This window comes from Delphinus delphis, chromosome 20 (assembly GCF_949987515.2).
Source record: "Delphinus delphis chromosome 20, mDelDel1.2, whole genome shotgun sequence".
Taxonomy (NCBI): Eukaryota; Metazoa; Chordata; class Mammalia; order Artiodactyla; family Delphinidae; genus Delphinus; species Delphinus delphis.
In genome coordinates, this window is record NC_082702.1 from 4,097,977 (window position 1) to 4,118,228 (window position 20,252).

At 54.1% G+C, this 20,252-nt stretch overlaps 3 protein-coding genes and 1 long non-coding RNA gene across 5 annotated transcripts in view; 3 read left to right on the plus strand and 1 right to left on the minus strand.

The window, feature by feature from the left end:
• The window catches only part of LOC132416835 (NACHT, LRR and PYD domains-containing protein 2), a 1,001,898-nt gene that overhangs the window by 598,442 nt on the left and 383,204 nt on the right, over window positions 1-20,252 (plus strand).
• The window catches only part of LOC138413908 (uncharacterized), an 81,396-nt gene that overhangs the window by 39,854 nt on the left and 21,290 nt on the right, over window positions 1-20,252 (minus strand). The window contains exon 2 of the long non-coding RNA XR_011246295.1: window positions 3,707-3,868. This is a non-coding gene — a long non-coding RNA (uncharacterized lncRNA). The remainder of the gene's footprint in view (window positions 1-3,706; window positions 3,869-20,252) is intronic.
• LOC132415788 (leukocyte immunoglobulin-like receptor subfamily B member 3) lies at window positions 29-6,009 on the plus strand. Its single transcript, XM_059998877.1, has 13 exons — window positions 29-77; window positions 237-272; window positions 456-740; window positions 876-1,178; window positions 1,406-1,702; window positions 1,969-2,271; window positions 2,935-2,985; window positions 3,693-3,800; window positions 4,147-4,189; window positions 4,275-4,312; window positions 4,537-4,589; window positions 5,372-5,536; window positions 5,614-6,009. Exons 1-13 carry the CDS (start codon window positions 44-46, stop codon window positions 5,755-5,757), a joined length of 1,860 nt encoding a protein of 619 aa, XP_059854860.1. The 5' UTR covers window positions 29-43; the 3' UTR covers window positions 5,758-6,009.
• LOC132416810 (leukocyte immunoglobulin-like receptor subfamily A member 6) lies at window positions 13,822-18,511 on the plus strand. Of its 2 annotated transcripts, XM_060000412.1 has the most exons (9): window positions 13,822-13,855; window positions 14,015-14,050; window positions 14,234-14,518; window positions 14,666-14,968; window positions 15,196-15,492; window positions 15,754-16,056; window positions 16,175-16,177; window positions 18,188-18,235; window positions 18,375-18,511. In XM_060000412.1, exons 1-9 carry the CDS (start codon window positions 13,822-13,824, stop codon window positions 18,509-18,511), a joined length of 1,446 nt encoding a protein of 481 aa, XP_059856395.1. The 2 variants fall into 2 exon arrangements, with proteins under 2 accessions (XP_059856395.1, XP_069396313.1); XM_069540212.1 differs by lacking the exons at window positions 16,175-16,177; window positions 18,188-18,235 and having other exon boundaries at window positions 18,390-18,511.

Here is a 20,252-nt window from a genome sequence, read left to right on the forward strand (position 1 = left end):
GTCTCCTCCATCTGCACCGCCTGGACCACAGGGACCAGACGCCATGACCCCCAGCCTCACAGCCCTGCTCTGCCTCGGTGAGATGAAGGAGGGGGAGGGGAAGCCCCAGCCAGAGAGGGACCCCTCCCAACAGCCAGGCTGCTCTGTCAGGAGACCCCAGGACTCAGGAGGCTCACGGGTAGGAGAGGCGCTGCTCAGGATTCAGGGCGAACCTCTCACAGGGGTCTCTCTTCCAGGGCTGAGTGTGGGCCTGAGGACCCAGGTGCAGACAGGTGAGTCTGTCCCCAGGTGTCCCAGCTCCCTCCTGATCATGGGGACAAGGGGCCACCCCCAGGCAATGGGGTGGGGAACAGCAGTTCTGGGCTGAAGGAGGGGGAGTCCGGGAGGTTGGGGGCTGAGAGCTGGGGACCTGGGGGTGAGGATGTCTTGTGACCCAGCCTCTGATGTCCTTCCAGGCACCCTCCCCAAACCCACCATCTGGGCTGAGCCCGGCTCTGTGATCCCCTGGGGGAGCCCCGTGACCATCTGGTGTCAGGGGACCCAGGGGGTCCGGGAGTTCCGTTTGGATAAAGAGGGAAGCTCACCTCCCTGGGACAGACAGCCCTCACTGGAGCCCGGGGACAAGGGCAAGTTCTCCATCTCATACATGGCAGAGTCCTACGCAGGGAGATATCACTGTTACTATCGCAGCCCCACTGGCTGGGCAAAGAGCAGTGACCCCCTGGAGCTGGTGGTGACAGGTGAGAGGACACTCGGGGGTCCCAGCATCGGGCTCTGCCCTCAGGAAGGGGGTCTGCTCTCAGGGGTGTGTCCCTCTCACAGCCCAGCCCTGGGGGAGTGAGCCCCATTTCACAAGCTCCCTCCTTCTCTCCTAGGGGCCCACAGCAAACCCACCCTCTCAGCCCTGCCTAGCCCTGTGGTGACCTCGGGAGGGACCGTGACCCTCCAGTGTGGCTCATGGGAAGGACTGCACGGGTTCATTCTGACTAAGGAAGGAGAACCCAAGTCCTCCTGGACCCTGGATGCACAGCGAGGCCCCCATGGGCAGACCCACGCCCTGCTCCCTGTGGGTCGCGTGACCCCCAGCCACAGGTGGACGTTCAGATGCCACGGCTTTTACAGGGACACCCCCCAGGTGTGGTCGGCCCCCAGTGACCCCCTGGAGCTCCTGTTCCCAGGTGAGGAGGTCCCACCCTGGCCTCACGTACATCTTGAGGCACGAGACAGATTATTAGATGCTTTCCTCCCAAGATTGTCCCAGATGAGAGGGTGGGCTGAGGGGGGAGCGGGGCGCACAGAATAGAGACACAGAGTGTGAGCGACAGTGAGGCCTGGGGACCAGGATGGGAGAAGGGGCTTCATGGGAGGAACCAGCCCCTACAGCTCAGGGCTGGTCTTCCCCCAGGTGTGTCTGGGAAGCCCTCCCTCCTGACCCCGCAGGGCCCTGTCGTGGCCTCTGGACAGAGCCTGACCCTCCAGTGTCGCTCTGACGTCGGCTATGACAGATTCGCTCTGTCCCAGGAGGGGAGACAGGCCCTCCCCCAGAGCCCTGGCCGGCAGCCCCAGGCTGGGCTCTCTCAGGCCGACTTCCCCCTGGGCACAGTGACCATCACCCACGCGGGCCGGTACAGATGCTACGGTGGACACAACCTCTCCTCCGAGTGGTCGGCCCCCAGTGACTCCCTGGACATCCTGGTGGCCGGTGAGGAGCCAGCGGGTCAGTCAGGGACCCAGACTCTGCACAGGCCCTGCCGGGGGAGCCCCAGCTGGTGATGCTGGGACCAGGCGTGAGGGGTCCCCAGGGAGGGAGGGAGGGAGGGAGACAGAGAGAGACTGGGGTGGGCAGGGAGAGGGAGAGACTCGGAGAAAACAGAGACAGACAGAGATGAGGGGCCTCAGGGAGGACCAGCTGAGTCGCAATTCGGAACCAGGGGGCGGGCAGCCCCTCACCCCTCTTCCTCTCTCTAGGGTGGTTCCCTGACACGCCCTCCCTCTCGGTGCAGCCGGGCCCCCTGGTGGCCTCAGGAGAGAACGTGACCCTGCTGTGTCAGTCAGGGAGCACAAGGGAAACTTTCCTTCTGTCCAAGGAGGGGGCAGCCTGGCCCCCACTGCGTCTTAGATCAAAGTACCGAGGTGGGCATTTCCAGGCCGAATTCTCCATGAGTCCCGTGACCTCAGCCCACAATGGGACCTACAGGTGCTACAGCTCACGCAGCAGTAACCCCTACCTGCTGTCACACGCCAGTGCCCCCCTGGAGCTCGCGGTCTCAGGTGAGGGGCCCCAGCCCTGTCCCCTCTGTGTCTCTGTTGCCAGCTCTGAAGGTGACCCCCTTTCTAGGATAGGAGTGAGGGGGGCTCCAAAGGAGAGTCAAGGGAGGGTGATCCGGAGGGGGTCCAGCCTGCAGAGGGACGGACGGAAACCAGGCCCTCCCGTCCCTGCTGCTTCTCACGTCCCGTCACCAGACTTCTCAGATAGGAGGAGGGGGAAAGCCAAGGGCAGCCCCAGAGCAGAGACAGCACCAGAGTGTGAGCAGAGGGGGGATCCCAGGGAAGCCGCAGCCCCTCACCCAACTACAGGCGTTTTCCCAGGATCCTCTGGGGACACCACCACCCACACACAGGGCCCAATTCAAGAGCTGGTGAGCCACTGGGGCCTCTGCCCAATATGTGGACACCTGGCCCCAGGCCTGTCCCTTGAGGTCCTCAGCTGCTCTAAATCCTGACCCAATCTCAGCACAGCTTGTGTCCCAGGGGGGCTGGGAGTCAGGTAGAGATGCTGGAGTGACCACAGGCACCAGGAGCTCTGAGGCTGGTGGATGAAGGGTGGGGGTCATGGAGAGGGAATGACCCCTCGGGGCCCATCCTGGGGGAGGAGCAGTGGGCTGAGGTGGGGAGAAGCAGCCCCCGACCCCCATCTTCTGTCCTGACCCCCAGGAGGCTCTGAAGTTGGGGCCCTTCCCCCCACGGAGCCAGGCCCGCAGACAGGTGAGTGAGGGTCTGTGGGACATGGTGTTGGGCCCAGGGGGGCAGGACTCAGTTATGCCCTTGGTTCAGGCACCTCTGGAGACGCTGACTTGGGCCCCCTTCCCCTGCCTGGGCCTCAGTTTCTCCAAGTGTAAAGGCAGAGAATCGTGGCCCGAAGCGTAGATTTCCTTCAGTTCTGACTTCTGGCTCTGACCCCCCAGGAGAGGAGGCCTCACAGGGAGGCCCCTGAGGATGTGACTGTATGGGGGCCTGTCCCCAGTGCCGCAGTGGTGGTGGCATTGTACGGGGAGGGGAAGGGAAAGATGAAGAGTCCACCGCACATAGCCGGCCCCTCCCCCAGCCCCTGCTGTGATGGGGGAGGGGAGGGTAACAAGGAAGGACCCTCGGCTCCAGATGAGACCCTCGGACAGGCCCGCGGCAAATGAGAAGCCCCCAGAGCACAAAGCTGGTGTCCACCTTGGGCGGGGCGCGGCAGGAGGACAGCTCAGGGAGCCCACAGCCCTGGGTTCCAATCCCAGCTCTACCACCTCCAGACTGGGTCACCTGGGGTTGGTGAATTCCCTCTCTGTGCCTCAGTTTCCTCATCTGTAAAATGGGTGGGGTGGGTTAGAGGAGATGAATGCACAGACCCCAGCACGAGCCTGCACACAGTAGGCGCTCAATTAAATGGCATCTTGGGCTCATGCATGACGTCACTGGTGCCCCAGGTCTCAAATGGTACCTGAACGTCCTGATCGGGGTCTCGGTGGCCTTCGTCCTGCTGCCCCTCGTCCTCCTCGTCCGACACCGGGTTCAGAGCAGACGCAGGAAGTCGGGTGAGTAGGGAACAGGGTGACCCAGACCCCTGGAGGTGGTGGGATTAGGGCACCAGCCAAAGGGAAACCTAAGAGATGGGCAAGGTCAGCTTAGAAAAAGATTGTCCAGAGTCTGAAACTCAAAAATCTAGAAAGAAAACATGTACTGTCAGCTGACATGTATAATTTAAGGTATTTTCCTCCTTTGCAATCTCATGAAGTGTTGAAACATGTACGCAAGTATGATTTCAGGTCTCCTTCTTTCCTCCTGAATCCCGAGTGAGGGGCAGGGGGCGTAAGAGTCCCAGGGCCGAGCCTCTGTCATCTGCCCCAGCCCAGGGCGAGGCTGATTTCCACCCTCCCGCAGGGGCTGCAGACCCAGAGCCCAAGGACACAGGCCTGCAGAGCAGGTAACTCCCGCCCCGAAGACCCCCAGGCCCGCCCCGCCCGCAGCTCCCCCTCATTCTCCCCCTAACACGCCCGCTTCCTCCCCAGCTCCTGCCCAGCCACCGCCGCCCAGGACCAGGCCCTCTGTGAGCAGAAGAGGACGGGGTGGGGGACACAGGGTTCTGGAGGCACCTGTGGGGGGGAGGGGAAGGCTGGGAAGGGGTGGGCTCAGGGGGTGCGCACTGAAACCCCACACTTCCCCTCACCCCTGGGTCTCAGTGGCCCCTTCTGGATGCACTGCGGGGGCTCCAGCCCTGAGGGATCTCAGGGGATCCCACCAAGCGATACACACCCTGTTCCGCCCCAGCAGATGCTGCCGTGAAGGACACACAGCCTGAGGACGGGGTGCAACTGGACCATCCGGTGAGACCCCTACTCCTGTCCAGGCCACCAGAGACCTTCTTGTTGCCAAACTCAGTCCAATGGACACGTCTCTGTCCTCACATCCCAGCTCCAGCAGCGTCCCACACTGACCTCTCCTTCCAGGCTTCCTGAGTCGTCCTGCTGTGACTCCACCCCTCCTGCTTCCTTGTGACCTCATGGCCCCTCCTTCGGGGTCCCCTTTCCTGGCTCCCCGTCCTCTGTCTGACCTTCTGGCGTTGCAGAGAAGCCCCACGTCTCAAGAGGATTTGTGAATAAGTGAATCACCTGAAAGTCCCCAGACCCCCCTTCCTTCATTCACCCAAAAGTGGTGCACAAGGAGAGCTCATCCCCCCGGCTCCCTGTAGGTGCTGCAGGTGCAGCAGGGAGCTCACCTGGTGGGTGAGAGGTACTATATGTAAAGAAGCAGGTAGCGTCCTAGAATGCAACGTCCCGATAAGGAAAGTAAAGCAAGAGAAGGTGACAGAGTGCATGGTGGGGGGGCAGCAAGTGCAAAGGTCCTGAGGCAGGGACGTGCTTTTGCAGGAAGATGGCCGTGCGGCTGGAGCCAAATGTGCCAGGGAGATAACGTGTTAATACTGAAATCAGAACCGTAGAAAGAATCCAGAGGCTCCAAGGTGTTAGGAGGTCCCCGGAGTTTCCATCAGGAAAGTGACCTGACCTAAGGTTTTAAAGCATCACTCTGCCAACACAGTGGAAAGCTGACGGAAGGAGATCACAGTGGATCCAGCAAGTCCCCTTTCTGTCCTACTCTCTCCCTCCAGCAGAACAGGCAGGATGCAGACCCCCAGGAGGGGACGTACGCCCAGGTGAACCACTCAAGATCAAGACTAAGGCGGGGGGTGGCCACCTCTCCTTCCTCCCTGTCGGGGAGATTGCTGGACACGAAGGACAGACAAGCGGAAGAGGACGAGCAGAGGGACGGTCAGGTGGGTCCCATTCTGTCTGGGCCCCCAGGCTTCCCCCACCCCAACCACACACCCTCCCTCCCTCTCCCCCACCGCAGGCCGCCGCATCTGAAGCCCCCCAGGATGTGACCTATGCCCAGCTGAACCACTCGACCTTCAGACGGGAGACTGCAACCCCTGCCCCCCAGTCAGGGGAGCCCCCAGAAGAGCCCAGCGTGTATGCTGCTCTCGCCGTCCGCTAGCCCAGGAAGGACCCAGACCCCACGCTCCAGGGAGGAAGACTGCACGGACCCCGGAAGGCACAGGAGCTGCCTGCCCGCAGTGGACACCACCTAACGACCATCAGACAGCCTGGACTCCCAACACAGACCACCAGGAGCCCCTGGGACCCTTTGGCAGTCACCTGATTCTACCCTCAAAGATAACTAATATCCTTACGTTTGGGAAATAATGCAACAGACTGCTCAAAAATCAATGTGTGAGTTGAAAACCAAAATCAAAACGAAAAAAAAAACAAACAAAAAAACAAAACAGAAGTGGGAAAATGTTTTCAATGAATGATAATGTAAATAATACACATCAAAACATATGAAATGAGAAAATTAACAATCATGACTGAATATATTAGAAAAGGCTTCAAAAAAATCGATGACCTAACATATCATACCAAGACTTCAGGAAAAAATAGCAAATTATTTCAAATGAAGGTAGAAGGTGGGAATAATAATGACAAGGGTAGCTAATAATGAAGACAACCAAAAAGTAGAGAAAATCAATTAAGGCAAAAAATAAACTCATTCTTGAAAACATTCATGAATCCTAGCCACCACAGCCGAGGGAAAAAGAGAGAAGGCTCACACTTCTAATAGCATGAAAGGGATTGCAGACAGCACTACAAATCCTACAGACGTTATAAAGATAGTAACAGAACATTATGAGAAATTTGACGCCAACATACAGAAAATGTAGATGGGATGGAAATCTTCACGTGTACAATTTACTAAATGGATATAAGAATAAATGGAAAATCTATCACCTTATACATTGACTCTAATCCAAACTTACCCACGACTGAACTATATAGAATCTAACAAAGTCAAAATGAAAGAAATAGTAGAATGCTGGTTCCCGGGGTTGGAGCGAGGGGGAAATGGGAAGATATTGGTCAAAGGGCACAAGCTTCCAGTTATAAGATGAATAAGTTCTGGGGATCTAATATACAGCATGGTGGTTACAGCTAATCACACTGTATCCCATTCTTGAGTGTTTTGAAGAGAGCAGATCTCAAATGTTCTCACCAAGAAAAGAAATGGCGACTGTGTGATGGGATGCAGACAAATGCTGTGACGGTCATCACTGTCCGACGTGTAAGTGTGCAGTTCAGGCGGCTTCACTGGTGATTTCTTCCGAGCACTTATGTACTCGTGAAAGACACACACACGCACACACACCCCAAAACTGCACAAACATTTCCCGAGAACAGAAAAAGAAGAAACATACCTCAACACATCAGATCAGGAAAATATTTACACCAAAACATGACAAGGGAATTATACATGGGGAGGTCACAGGAAGATCTCTCACATGAGCTTAGATGGAAATCCCTAAATAAAGTGTACACAAATGAGATGTAGTGATACATTAAAAGGACATTACTTCATGACCATACTGTGGGGTTTTCTTTCGAAGGATAGAGTAACTTAAAATTTTAAAAATCTGTCACATAATGCAATACCTTAATAGAACAAATAAAAAATAATCACCTTAATAGATGCAGACAAAGCCTTTGATAAAATATACCAACAATTCCTGGTGAAAATAAAAACACATCAGAAATAGAAGGGAATTCCCTTTCGTTGATGAGGGCATGTTTAACAACACTAGACGTCATTTGTACACGTGAGAACCTGAGGTCCTTTCGTCTACGACTGGCAATGATCCAAGTACGTTCCGTATGACCACTTGTATTCACCAGGGCCCTGGAGGCACCAAGCAAGTAAGTGAAACAAAACAAGGCGAGAAGCTCTGAAGTGGATAAGAATAATATTGTATTACTAAGAGACTGCACAGCTGTGTTCGCAGAAAATCCAAAATAATGTAAAGATCTTCTACTCTAATTAAAAAGTTTTCCTGCATCGCTGCATACAAGGTCAATATATAGAATTCAACTGCCTTCGAGACTTCCGGTTCTGGATGGAGATGAAGTAAATGAATGTCTCCCTGTTCCCTGACTTTATACCAGTGACCTGATTGTATACTGCTGACTTCCAAGAGCCGTAAGATAATATATTTGGGCTGTTTTAATCCACCAACTTTGTGGTAATTTGTGGGACAAGGAAACAATACAACCACTTGAATTTACTTTTGATTAGTGTTTGCATAGTAATTTTTCATCCTTCTACTTTTTTAATGTGGTAGAATATACACACCATGATATTCACCACCACTGAAACATCATTAAAGTGCGAAGTTAGTGGCCTTAAGTACATTTACCATGTTCGGCAATCATGACCACTGTCCGTCTTCCAGAACATTTTCATAATCCCAAACAGAAGCTGTGTACCCATTAAGCAAGAACTCCCCATGCCCCCTGAGAACCAGGCACTGGTCATCTCCATTCAAATTCCTGCCTTAGGGAGTCTGGATACTCTAGGCTGTTCGTGTCGGTGAAATCATACAAAATGCGACATTCTGTGTCAGCCTTACTTCACTCTGAATAATGTTTCCAAGGTTCATTCATATTGTTCACTCTTTTACTTTTAACCTATTTACGTGTTATATTAGAAGTGAGTTTCTGGGACTTCCCTGGTGGTGCAGTGGCTGGGAATCCTCCTGCCAATGGAGGGAACACGGGTTCGATCCCTGGTCTGGGAGGATCCCACGTGCAACAAGGCCCGTGCGCCACAACTATTGAGCCCTCACGCCACAACTACTAAAGCCAGCGCACCTACAGCCCATGCTCCACAACAAGAGAAGCCACTGCGATAAGAGGCCCACGCACCGCAATAAGAAGCCGGCGCACCGCAACAGAGAGTAGCCCCCACTCACCGCAACTACAGACAGCCTGTGCACAGTGATGAAGACCCAACACAGCCAAAAATAAAGAAAGAAATAAATTTATTTTAAAAAAAAAGAAGTGAGTTTCTTATGGACTTCATACTGTAGGTGGTGGTTGTTTTCTTAAACCAATCTTACAAGCTCTTTTAATTGCTGTGTTTCGCCCATTTACATATAATATTATTACTGATAACACTGTTATTTAGGTTTGTCATTTTATGTTTTTCAAGTTTTGTCCCCTCTCTTTCTTGTTCTTCTATTTACCCTTTCCTGGGATTTAAAAACATTTTTAGCATACCATTTTAATTTCTCTATTGGTGCTGTAACTGTAAGTCTTTGACTGCTGTTGAAGGGGCTGTTCTAGAGATTATCAGGTACATACCTAACTTTACACAGTAAAGACAGAGCTAGTATTTTACCTCTTCAAGGGAAATGTAGAACCCTTACAAATCTATAGGTCTCTTTATTCTTACCCCTTTATGTTGTAGTTGTTGTATGTGTTCTTGCCACATAGAAGCCCAGGGCTGTGTCGGGGCCTATGGGGCCAGGTCAAGGTGAGTGAGCTGTCCCCACACCTCCTGCTGCAGCTCCACAACCACCACCCCCATCACCTGAGGGGAGAAGAGGAGGTCTGGGCTGACGGCGACCAGTCTGGGGACGGCTATGGAGTGACATCGCGGGAAACTGAGGCCATAAGGGCAACCCTGACACTTCAGGTCCACATCCTTTCAGGACAAATTGAAACCCCACGTGTTCATCTTTGCCTCCTGATTAGATGCAAATGAGACACTGGAGATGCTCACCTCCAGGTACCGGGACTGGCATGTTTCGTTCCAGAGACTCATTCAAGATCAAAGAGATTACTTAAGCATTTCTGCATCTCCTCACCCATACCCTGTCTTTTTTGTTCTCAGGGGTAACTGACATTCTCAGTCCATCACAAAATAAGTCAGACGCCAACAGTGATGAGTAGCAGAAATGCTCAATTTTGGGTTGGGCTCCGAGGGTCACAACCTGTTAATGGAATGCAGGTGACCTGAGTGGACATATAGGGATCCTGGGGTGATTTGGGTCTGCTCTGACCTCTGTGACCTCTTTTTCCACAGTTCCTAGCCTCACACCCCCAAGACTACCAGTGGAGACTCTCATCCGGATGGGCATGGCCGGCTCAATCCTGCTGGGCCTCAGGATTCTGCTCTTTCAGGCTCAACACGGCCACGGAGGAGCCCAAGATGCAGCCAGGAGGTAAACAGAGGGAACAAACCCACCATTCGGTGAGTTCGATCCTTGTATGACTAGGAGGTTTGGGAGGCAGATCTGCAGTATGAATTGAGGGAACTGTCTGCTGAGAATTTCACGGGGTATCAATGCTGGCATGCAGGAAATGCCTGGGTTCTTGCTGTAGAGACTCTTCCGTAATTAAAGTGTGGTAATTTCCCTCCTTACCATTATTGATTATTCTTGACTACTCCCCTTCTTTTTTAACTCCTGTGATTTGAGGCTACATCCACATCGCAGGTTTGGGTCCACACCTGAAGTCACCTTCATGCTCTGCCACTTTCTTGTAATACATTTTGCTTTATTTCTAATTTCCACACTCACTGGTGTGTGCTATTGACCTCGATCCCTTCAGCCTAGAACCAGAATGTTTTAAGCAACTGAGTAAATGGGTGAAATTCAGGTCTAGTTTAAAACACATAAATCCAAAACCATTTCCGAAAACCCTCTCTGGACCCCCTCAAGGCTTATTCCCCTCTAAAATGATACACGGAAGAGCTTCTGCCAAAATACCATCAGTTTGAATGAGCACGAGGTGGACTTCCCTGGTGGCGCAGTGGTTAAGAATCCACCTGCCAATGCAGGGGACAGGGGTTCAAGCCCTGATCCAGGAAGATCCCACATGCCATGAAGTAACTAAGCCGGTGTGCCACAACTACTGAGCCTGTGCTCTAGAGCCCGTGAGCCACAACTACTGAGCCCGTGTGCCACAGCTACTGAAGCCCACGCACCTGCAGCCCGTGCTCCGCAACAAGAGAAACCACCGCAATGAGAAGCCCACGCACTGCAACAAAGAGTAGCCCCCACTTGCCACAACTAGAGAAAGCCTGTGCGCAGCACTGAAGACCCGACGCAGCCAAAAATAAATAAATAAATAAATTTATGAATGGGCGCAAGGTGTTTGGAGCGACAGCCAGGTGGTGAGCTGGCAAACCAGCTCTATGAAAACATCCCTTTTTCTCAGTGTTCTGATTTGTGTACATTATCTGTTGCTTTGGTAAATACTCCCTTCACGCCCAACTTCAAGATGCCCGTTTGAATGCACTGGATACACAGTTGGGAACAGCATCAACTTTCACAAGAATGAGCCAACTGTGGCACCTCGCAGATGACCCTGAGGTCCTTCTATTCAGTAGGTCACAGTAATTTCCACCTCAATCTTATGCCACGGTTTCAGTGGAATTGTGATGCCCAAACCCCAGTACATTCACATTAGAGGTAAATAGAAAACAGGCATAATCAGTTGTGGGAGACACGCTGAGCCCGACATGAAGGTTTAACATAGGAGATGTGAGTCCAAGCAGGTCGGACACGCCCAAGTCTCTCACATGTATGCATTTCTCCCCTGCTGACCCCTTCACCTTTGCCCCTTAATGATAATTTGGGTGAGTATAGAAGGCCTCACTGACAGTTAATTCCTTGACTGTATTTCCCCATATCTTTTGGCGGTTTCTCCCTTCAATTTCCTTCCCTTTGCTGCGAAATAGCAAGACACATTTCACGTATAGACACGTGCACCCTAGCAATTGTAAGTTCTTGCTACATCTCTGTAAAAGACCAACAATTGGCCTTTCATACTGTCGCAGACATTGTCCTCACTGATTTCATTCTGAAATTCACGATATCCATGGGCCCTGTTGTTTCTACTCCTCATCTACCTCAACCTTCTAATTCCAGTCTCTCTGTACTGCATCCTAAACAAACTCCTCACTATTGTATTCCAAGTTCATAATTGGCTCTTCAGCTGTATCTTCTCCTTGATGGAAAGAATATCTTGAGTGTATTAATGAAAGTATTATTTTTTACCTGTAAGGTGTTTGCCTAATTCATTGCTAAAATCCTGTATACTTCTGCAGTATAATCCCTTTTGCTGTTTCCAGAATTTATTTTCCTTCTTCAATTTTTCAGATGTGTAAACATGCTTAAATTAAAATGTTTCATATATTCCTAGTATTCTATCTCCTTGGATAGGATAATACAAGTTACTAGCTCTGCAGATAGCCTTCTTAGCACTTTTTCTCAGTATTAGGATTTATCTCTTATGTTCATTCCTAATGCTCAGCTCCCAGACACGTGATTTTCTATAGAGAGTTTCTCCCAGGTCTGTCCTGACATTCAGAGATGAAATGGGTGACTTCTTGTGGCTGCCCTGCCCCACAGCATCCGCTCTCTCAAACTCAGCATCTGACTAGGCATGTACCTGGCAGAGATGACCCCAAGTGAGCCTCACACTCACAGGTGGGACAGATATCCATGTACAATTATAATGAATTGAAGCTGTTTTACAACCGCACACAGGACACAGCTCAGTGCTGACCTCGGGGATGGGTCAGTGGGCAGAGATATCCCAGTGCCTGGCCACAAACGAGGTGGAGGGGCAACACCGATTCCAACCTTGACCTGAAGCCCTGACCCCTCCCTGCCTGTGAGGACCTCAGGTCCTTGTCCTTCCACACAGAGGTGGAAACCTCTATTCTAATGACCACTTGCTGGACTCAGGCACTGGTAGTCACTAAGCTTTCACCTCTTTTTTTTGTTGTGGTCCCTTCTCCATTTAAGAAACTGGCATTTCTCTTCTCCTATAATAGACCATGCCTATGTATTTCATAAAAAACATAAGCAGCGGGAATGCCCTGGTGGCGCAGTGGTTAAGAATCCTCCTGCCAATGCAGGGGACACGGGTTTGAGCCCTGGTCTAGGAAGATCCCACATGCCGTGGAGCAACTAAGCCCGTGCACCACAACTACTGCGATGAGCTCTAGAGCCCCTGAGCCACAACTACTGACCCTGCACTCTAGAGCCCGCAAGCCACAACTACTGAAGCCTGCATGCCTAGAGCCCGTGATACGCAACAAGAGAAGCCACTGCAATGAGAAGCCCACGCACTGCAACGAAGAGTAGCCCCCACTTGCCACAACCAGAAAAAGCCCGCGCGCAGCAACGAAGACCCAATGCAGCCAAAAATAAATAAACAACAAAACCCCACCATAAGTAGCATTTCTCAGTGTCAGAGCAGACGGGGGTCGCGAGTGGGCACATGAGTCATCCATGCTGACTGTGGGGTCTGACACCTTCACCCTCTCATACTGGTTAGAAATTAACCAATATTGGGTCCCACCCATGTCCTGGCACCACTGAGCCCACAACCTGTCTGAAGAGTGGGGTTCAAACAACATGCTGCAGGCGACGAAAATGAGGCTCAGAGACATAACTTCAGGGCTCAAGGCACATGGGGGAGGATGACGAGGAATACTTAAATTAAATCAGCTTCGTCCCCCAAGTCAGAGCACTGACCCACTCTCTGTCCCATAAAAGTGGAGACAGGAGCATACAGTAAGGAGACAATGCCCAAGGATCAAGGGCCACCGAGCAGGCAGGAACGACTCAGGGGCTTCTTCCCAGGAAGGTGGGGTGGACGCTGTTTCAAGAAAAAGGGAGAAGTCCCTGAAGGGGGCTGAGACAGAAAGCAAACCCACACTCTGGGGCCAGGGAAGCAGGCATGTTTCCTTCCTTATTGCCCCGAACTTCTCCTCTGTGCTCATTGCCACACTGACCTCCACGGAGCTGTAGGCAGATGTTACACGTGTGTCTCTGCTGATCTGAGCTCTGCGGTGCAGCAGGAACCTGCAACCTCCCTGAAGCATTGCCAGGGCCTGGGTGATTCCTGTCCATGGTGAGGACCCCACAGGGACCTGCTGATGGACCAGCTGAGGACGCGGAGGCTCTGAGAGGGAAAGACGTGCCTGGGTCACCCTTATATGGAAGGGGCGTCTCAGGAAGACACCGGGTCTGTCAGGGGAATGACAGCCAGGCTCCTGGGGAGGGGCAGTTCCCCTTCCTGTGGGGCTGCTGACGTGACAGCCCCGTGCCGCGGAGGACCAGCCTCCCAGTGGACACACCCTTGGGTCTCCGTCCTGAGGGCACCGTGGTCTCCTCCATCTGCACCGCCTGGACCACAGGAAGGAGACGCCATGACCCCCAGCCTCACGGCCCTGCTCTGCCTCGGTGAGATGGAGGAGGGGGAGGGGAAGTCCCAGCCAGGGACGGACCCCTCCCCACAGCCAGGCTGCTCTGTCAGGAGACCCCAGGACTCAGGAGGCTCACGGGTAGGAGAGGCGCTGCTCAGGATTCAGGGCGAACCTCTCACAGGGGTCTCTCTTCCAGGGCTGAGTGTGGGACTGAGGACCCAGGAGCAGGCAGGTGAGTCTGTCCCCAGGTGTCCCACCTCCCTCCTGATCATGGGGACAAGGGGCCACCCCCAGGCAGTGGAGTGGGGAACAGCAGTTCTGGGCTGAAGGAGGGGGAGTCTGGGAGGTTGGGGGCTGAGAGCTGGGGACCTGGGGGTGAGAATGTCTTGTGATGCAACCTCTGATGTCCTTCCAGGCACCCTCCCCAAACCCACCATCTGGGCTGAGCCAGGCTCTGTGATCCCCTGGGGGAGCCCCGTGACCATCTGGTGTCAGGGGACCCGGGTGGCCCCGGTGTTCCGTTTCCATAAAGAGGGAAGCTCACCTCCCTGGTACAGACAGGCCCCACTGGAGCACGGGGACAAGGGCAACTTCTCCATCTCATACATGACACAGGACTACGCAGGGAGATATCACTGTTACTATCTCAGCCCCACTGGCTGGTCAGAGCGCAGTGACCCCCTGGAGATGGTGGTGACAGGTGAGAGGACACTCGGGGGTCCCAGCCTCAGGCTCTGCCCTCAGGAAGGGGGTCTGCTCTCAGGGGTGTGTCCCTCTCACAGCCCAGCCCTGGAGAAGGAAAGGGGCGTGTGAGCCCCATTTCACAAGCTCCCTCCTTCTCTCCTAGGGGTCCACAGCAAACCCACCCTCTCAGCCCTGCCGAGCCCTGTGGTCACCTCGGGAGGGAACGTGACCCTCCAGTGTCGCTCAAGGCAGGGACTGGACAGGTTCATTCTGACTAAGGAAGGAGAACCCAAGTGCTCCTGGACCCTGGATGCACAGCGAGGCCCCCGTGGGCAGACCCAGGCCCTGCTCCCCGTGGGTCGCGTGACCCCCAGCCACAGGTGGATGATCAGATGCCACGGCTTTTACAGGGACACCCCCCAGGTGTGGTCGGCCCCCAGTGACCCCCTGGAGCTCCTGGTCCCAGGTGAGGAGGTCCCACCCTGGCCTCACGCACTTTTTGAGGCACGAGACAGATTATTAGATGCTTTTCTCCCAGGATTGTCCCAGATGAGAGGGTGGGGTGAGGGGGGAGCGGGGCGCACAGGACAGAGACACAGAGTGTGAGCGACAGTGAGGCCTGGGGACCAGGATGGGAGAAGGGGCTTCATGGGAGGAACCAGCCCCTACAGCCCAGGGCTGGTCTTCCCCCAGGTGTGTCTGGGAAGCCCTCCCTCCTGACCCCGCAGGGCCCTGTCGTGGCCTCTGGACAGAGCCTGACCCTCCAGTGTCGCTCTGACGTCGGCTATGACAGATTCGCTCTGTCCCAGGAGGGGAGACAGGCCCTCCCCCAGCGCCCTGGCCGGCAGCCCCAGGCTGGGCTCTCTCAGGCCGACTTCCCCCTGGGCCCGGTGACCAACACCCACGCGGGCCGGTACAGATGCTACGGTGGACACAACCTCTCCTCCGAGTGGTCGGCCCCCAGTGACCCCCTGGACATCCTGGTGGCAGGTGAGGAGCCAGCGGGTCAGTCAGGGACCCAGACTCTGCACAGGCCCTGCCGGGGGAGCCCCAGCTGGTGATGCTGGGACCAGGCATGAGGGGTCCCCAGGGAGGGAGGGAGGGAGACAGAGAGAGACTGGGGTGGGCAGGGAGAGGGAGAGACTCGGAGAAAACAGAGACAGACAGAGATGAGGGGCCTCAGGGAGGCCCTGCTGAGTCGCAGTTCGGAACCAGGGGGCAGACAGCCCCTCACCCCCTTCCTCTCTCTAGGGTGGTTCCCTGACACGCCCTCCCTCTCGGTGCAGCCGGGCCCCCTGGTGGCCTCAGGAGAGAACGTGACCCTGCTGTGTCAGTCAGGGAGCACAAGGGAAACTTTCCTTCTGTCCAAGGAGGGGGCAGCCTGGCCCCCACTGCGTCTTAGATCAAAGTACCGAGGTGGGCATTTCCAGGCCGAATTCTCCATGAGTCCCGTGACCTCAGCCCACAATGGGACCTACAGGTGCTACAGCTCACGCAGCAGTAACCCCTACCTGCTGTCACACGCCAGTGCCCCCCTGGAGCTCGCGGTCTCAGGTGAGAGGCCCCAGCCCTGTCCCCTCTGTGTCCCTGTTGTCAGCTCTGAAGGTGACCCCCTTTCTAGGATAGGAGTGAGGGGGGCTCCAAAGAAGAGTCAAGGGAGGGTGATCCGGAGGGGGTCCAGCCTGCAGAGGGACGGAGGGAAACCAGGCCCTCCCGTCCCTGCTGCTTCTCACGTCCCGTCACCAGACTTCTCAGATAGGAGGAGGGGGAAAGCCAAGGGCAGCCCCAGAGCAGAGACAGCACCAGAGTGTGAGCAGAGGGGGGATCCCAGGGAAGCCGCAGCCCCTCACCCAACTACAGGCATTTTCCCAGGATCCTCTGGGGACACCACCACCCACACACAGGGCCCAATTCAAGAGCTGGTGAGCCACTGGGGCCTCTGCCCAATATGTGGACACCTGGCCCCAGGCCTGTCCCTTGAGGTCCTCAGCTGCTGTAAATCCTGACCCAATCTCAGCACAGCTCGTGTCCCAGGGGGGCTGGGAGTCAGGTAGAGATGCTGGAGTGACCACAGGCACCAGGAGCTCTGAGGCTGGTGGATGAAGGGTGGGGGTCATGGAGAGGGAATGACCCCTCGGGGCCCATCCTGGGGGAGGAGCAGTGGGCTGACGTGGGGAGAAGCAGCTCCCAACCCTAACTCCTGTCCTGACCCCCAGGAGGCTCTGAAGTTGGGGCCCTTCCCCCCACGGAGCCAGGCCCGCAGACGGGTGAGTGAGGGTCTGTGGGACATGGTGTTGGGCCCAGGGGGGCAGGGCTCAGTTATGGCCTTACTTCACGCACCTCTGGAGACAATGACTTGGACCCCCTTCCCCTGCCTGGGCCTCAGTTTCTCCAAGTGTAAAGGCAAAGAATCGTGGCCCGGAGCTTAGATTTCCTTCAGTTCTGACTTCTGGCTCTGACCCCCCAGGAGAGGAGGCCTCACAGGGAGGCCCCTGAGGATGTGACTGTATGGGGGCCTGTCCCCAGTGCCGCAGTGGTGGTGGCATTGTACGGGGAGCGGGAGGGAAAGATGAAGAGTCCACCGCACATAGCCGGCCCCGCCCCCAGTCCCTGCTGTGGTGGGGGAGGGGAGGGTAACAAGGAAGGACCCTCGGCTCCAGATGAGACCCTCGGACTGGCCCCCCTGCAGATGAGAAGCCCCCAGAGCACAAAGCTGGTGTCCACCTTGGGCGGGGCGCGGCAGGAGGACAGCTCAGGGAGCCCACAGCCCTGGGTTCCAATCCCAGCTCTACCACCTCCAGACTGGGTCACCTGGGGTTGGTGAATTCCCTCTCTGTGCCTCAGTTTCCTCATCTGTAAAATGGGTGGGGTGGGTTAGAGGAGATGAATGCACAGACCCCAGCACGAGCCTGCACACAGTAGGCGCTCAATTAAATGGCATCTTGGGCTCATGCATGACGTCACTCAATTAAATGGCATCTTGGGCTCATGCATGACGTCACTCATGCATGACGTCACTGGCGTCATGCATGACGTCATTGTGGGACCTCAACCCACAATGGGACCTACAGGTGCTACAGCTCACTCAGCAGTAACCCCTACCTGCTGTCACACGCCAGTGCCCCCCTGGAGCTCGCAGTCTCAGGTGAGGGACCCTGACCCTGTCCTCTCTGACTCAGTCAGCTCAGGGCTCTGTCCCCAGAAATGTCTGAGGTAGTAATGAATGAGGGGACACAGTGGGCCTCCAGAGAGGAGGACATTCAATGGCCCCTGACTCCAAAGTCTCATCACTGGATCCTGGGTCCTCAGCTGTTGAACCAGTGGGAATTCCCAGAAGTAGGAGAATAAGATTATAGGGTTCAATCTCAGACTGAACACAGAACACACAGCACTCAATTATTTCTGTCTTAAGAGACCACTTTTCTCACTGATCCTGAGCACCGGGGGCACAGCCCCTGTTCCAAAGTGATTCCAAAGCAGGTTCTGAATTCAAAGAACACATGGCGGCTGAGAGAATCCAATGAGGAGAGCAGAGGGAACCTGGCATATTAGAGGAAGGGTTCATTAAGGAACTGTGTAGAAGCTGTAATATGAGAATTGGAGGCATTGAGGACACAGAACCCAGGAGAAGGGCTCGTGTCTCTCCAACTCCTCACTCACATCCTCACTTTACGATTCTCATGAGCAGCTGACACCATCCACCCGCCACAAAACAAGTCAGATCCCACGAGTGATGAAATCACTCAGATATGGGGCTGGGCTCCGAGGGTCATGTCCTGTCAAGGAGAGGCAGGTTCCCTGGGTGGACATCCTGGAGTCTAGGGTGACTGGGATCTGCTCTGACCGTGTGATCTCTCGTCCAGAATCCCTACCCTCACACCCGCAAGACTACACAGTGGAGAACCTCATCCGGATGGGCATGGCCGGCTCAGTCCTGCTGGGCCTCGTGATTCTGCTCTTTCTGGCTCAACACGGCCACGGAGGACCCCAAGATGCAGCCAGGAGCTGAACACAAGAGGGGACCGTGCACCGTCCGAGTGGTGGAGCCCTGTCACGACCTTATGTACCCAGGAGGTTCTGGAAGAGAATCTGCAGCACGTGTTGTGTGAACTGTCTGACCAGGGAGGGAGAGACGTGGTGTGGGTGCAGGAGAAGGCCCGCGAGTCCCTGTGGAGGACTGGGCCTCGGATAACCATGGTGCCTTCCCTCCCCACCAGTGATGACTCTCCCTGACTGCCCCGTCCACTCTCACCCCTGTGACGTGAGGCACATCCCACATGGCAGGTCTGTGTCCACACCTTACACACCTTCATGCTCTGGCCCACTTTCATGTAATATATTTGGTTTTTTTAAATTTCCACATTGGCTGCTGTGTGCTATTGACCTCCATCCCTTCAGTCAGAAACAGAATGTCGTTTAAGTAACTGAATAAATGGGTGAACTTGGGGTCCTGTTTCGAACAGATAAATCCAAAACTCTTCCCTAAAACTCTCTCTGGACCCCTCAAGCCCTTCTCTCCTCGTCAGATGACACCTGGTATAGTTTCTCCAGAAACACCATTAGTGTGAAGGAACACCGTGGCGTTTGAAGTGACAGCCAGCTGCTGTGCTGGTAAACGGGCTTAGGAATTTATCATTTTGTAAAAACCCCAGATGTGTGGCATTTGTCTCTTTCTTCAGTGTAAATCCTCTCTTCGGGCTTCCCTGGCGGCGCAGTGGTTGAGAGTCCGCCTGCCGATGCAGGGGACACGGGTTCGTGCCCCGGTCCGGGAGGATCCCACATGCCGTGGAGCAGCTGGGCCCATAAGCCATGGTCACAGAGCCTGTGCGTCCGGAGCCTGTGTTCCGCAACGGGAGAGGCCACAGCAGTGAGAGGCCCGCGTACCACAAAAAAAAAAAAAAAAAGCTCTCTTCGTGGCCAACCTCACGGTACGCGTATGAATGAGCTGAGGCAGAGTGGGGAAGCAATACGTAGAATTGTCTTTCCCAAGGAACTGAGGCTGACCCAGCTGGGGCACAGCTCAGCGATGACCCCGATACACACAGACGTGTCCTTTATATAAAGCATCGCGAGTAGATCGTTTCCACTCAGCTTTATGCCGGGTTTCCATGAAATGATCCTAGTCCTAGGCCTTTGCATCCTAGTCCATCCCCATGAGAGGCAAAAGAGAAAACAATGGAAATATCACTTTAAGTCCCAGTACATTACTGGTAGGTGTACTAACTGCCTCAGTCAATTTGGGGAGTAAATAACAATTATCGGTTAAAAGGAGAGACACACAGCTCTGACCCACAGTTACATAACTTAGGGAAAAGGTGGACAAAACCATGAGTATACATTCAGGAGAACTGTGACAGATGGGTCGTTCACATTAGACAAAATCATAGAAACAGATCTCACCAAAAACGAATGGACTGTTATACATATGCAACCCAATTTTATATGACAGAAAAATACACAAAGGTAAACGGCTACAATAATACAGATCAATTTTCAAGCCTGATGGTCAGTAAGTAAAGAAAAACTATAAGAGTGTACTTCATTACATCAAATTCAAAAGCAGACAATGTGGGACCCAACTAAACAAAATAAGAATTTAAAGAGGAAAAATAACAATTGATACCAGAGAAATACAAAAACTCATGAGAATACGATAAACAATTCTTTGCTAACAAACTGGACAACCTAGAAGAAATGGACACGTTGTAGGAACATACAGCCCACCACAACTGAATCGAGGAGAAATAGTT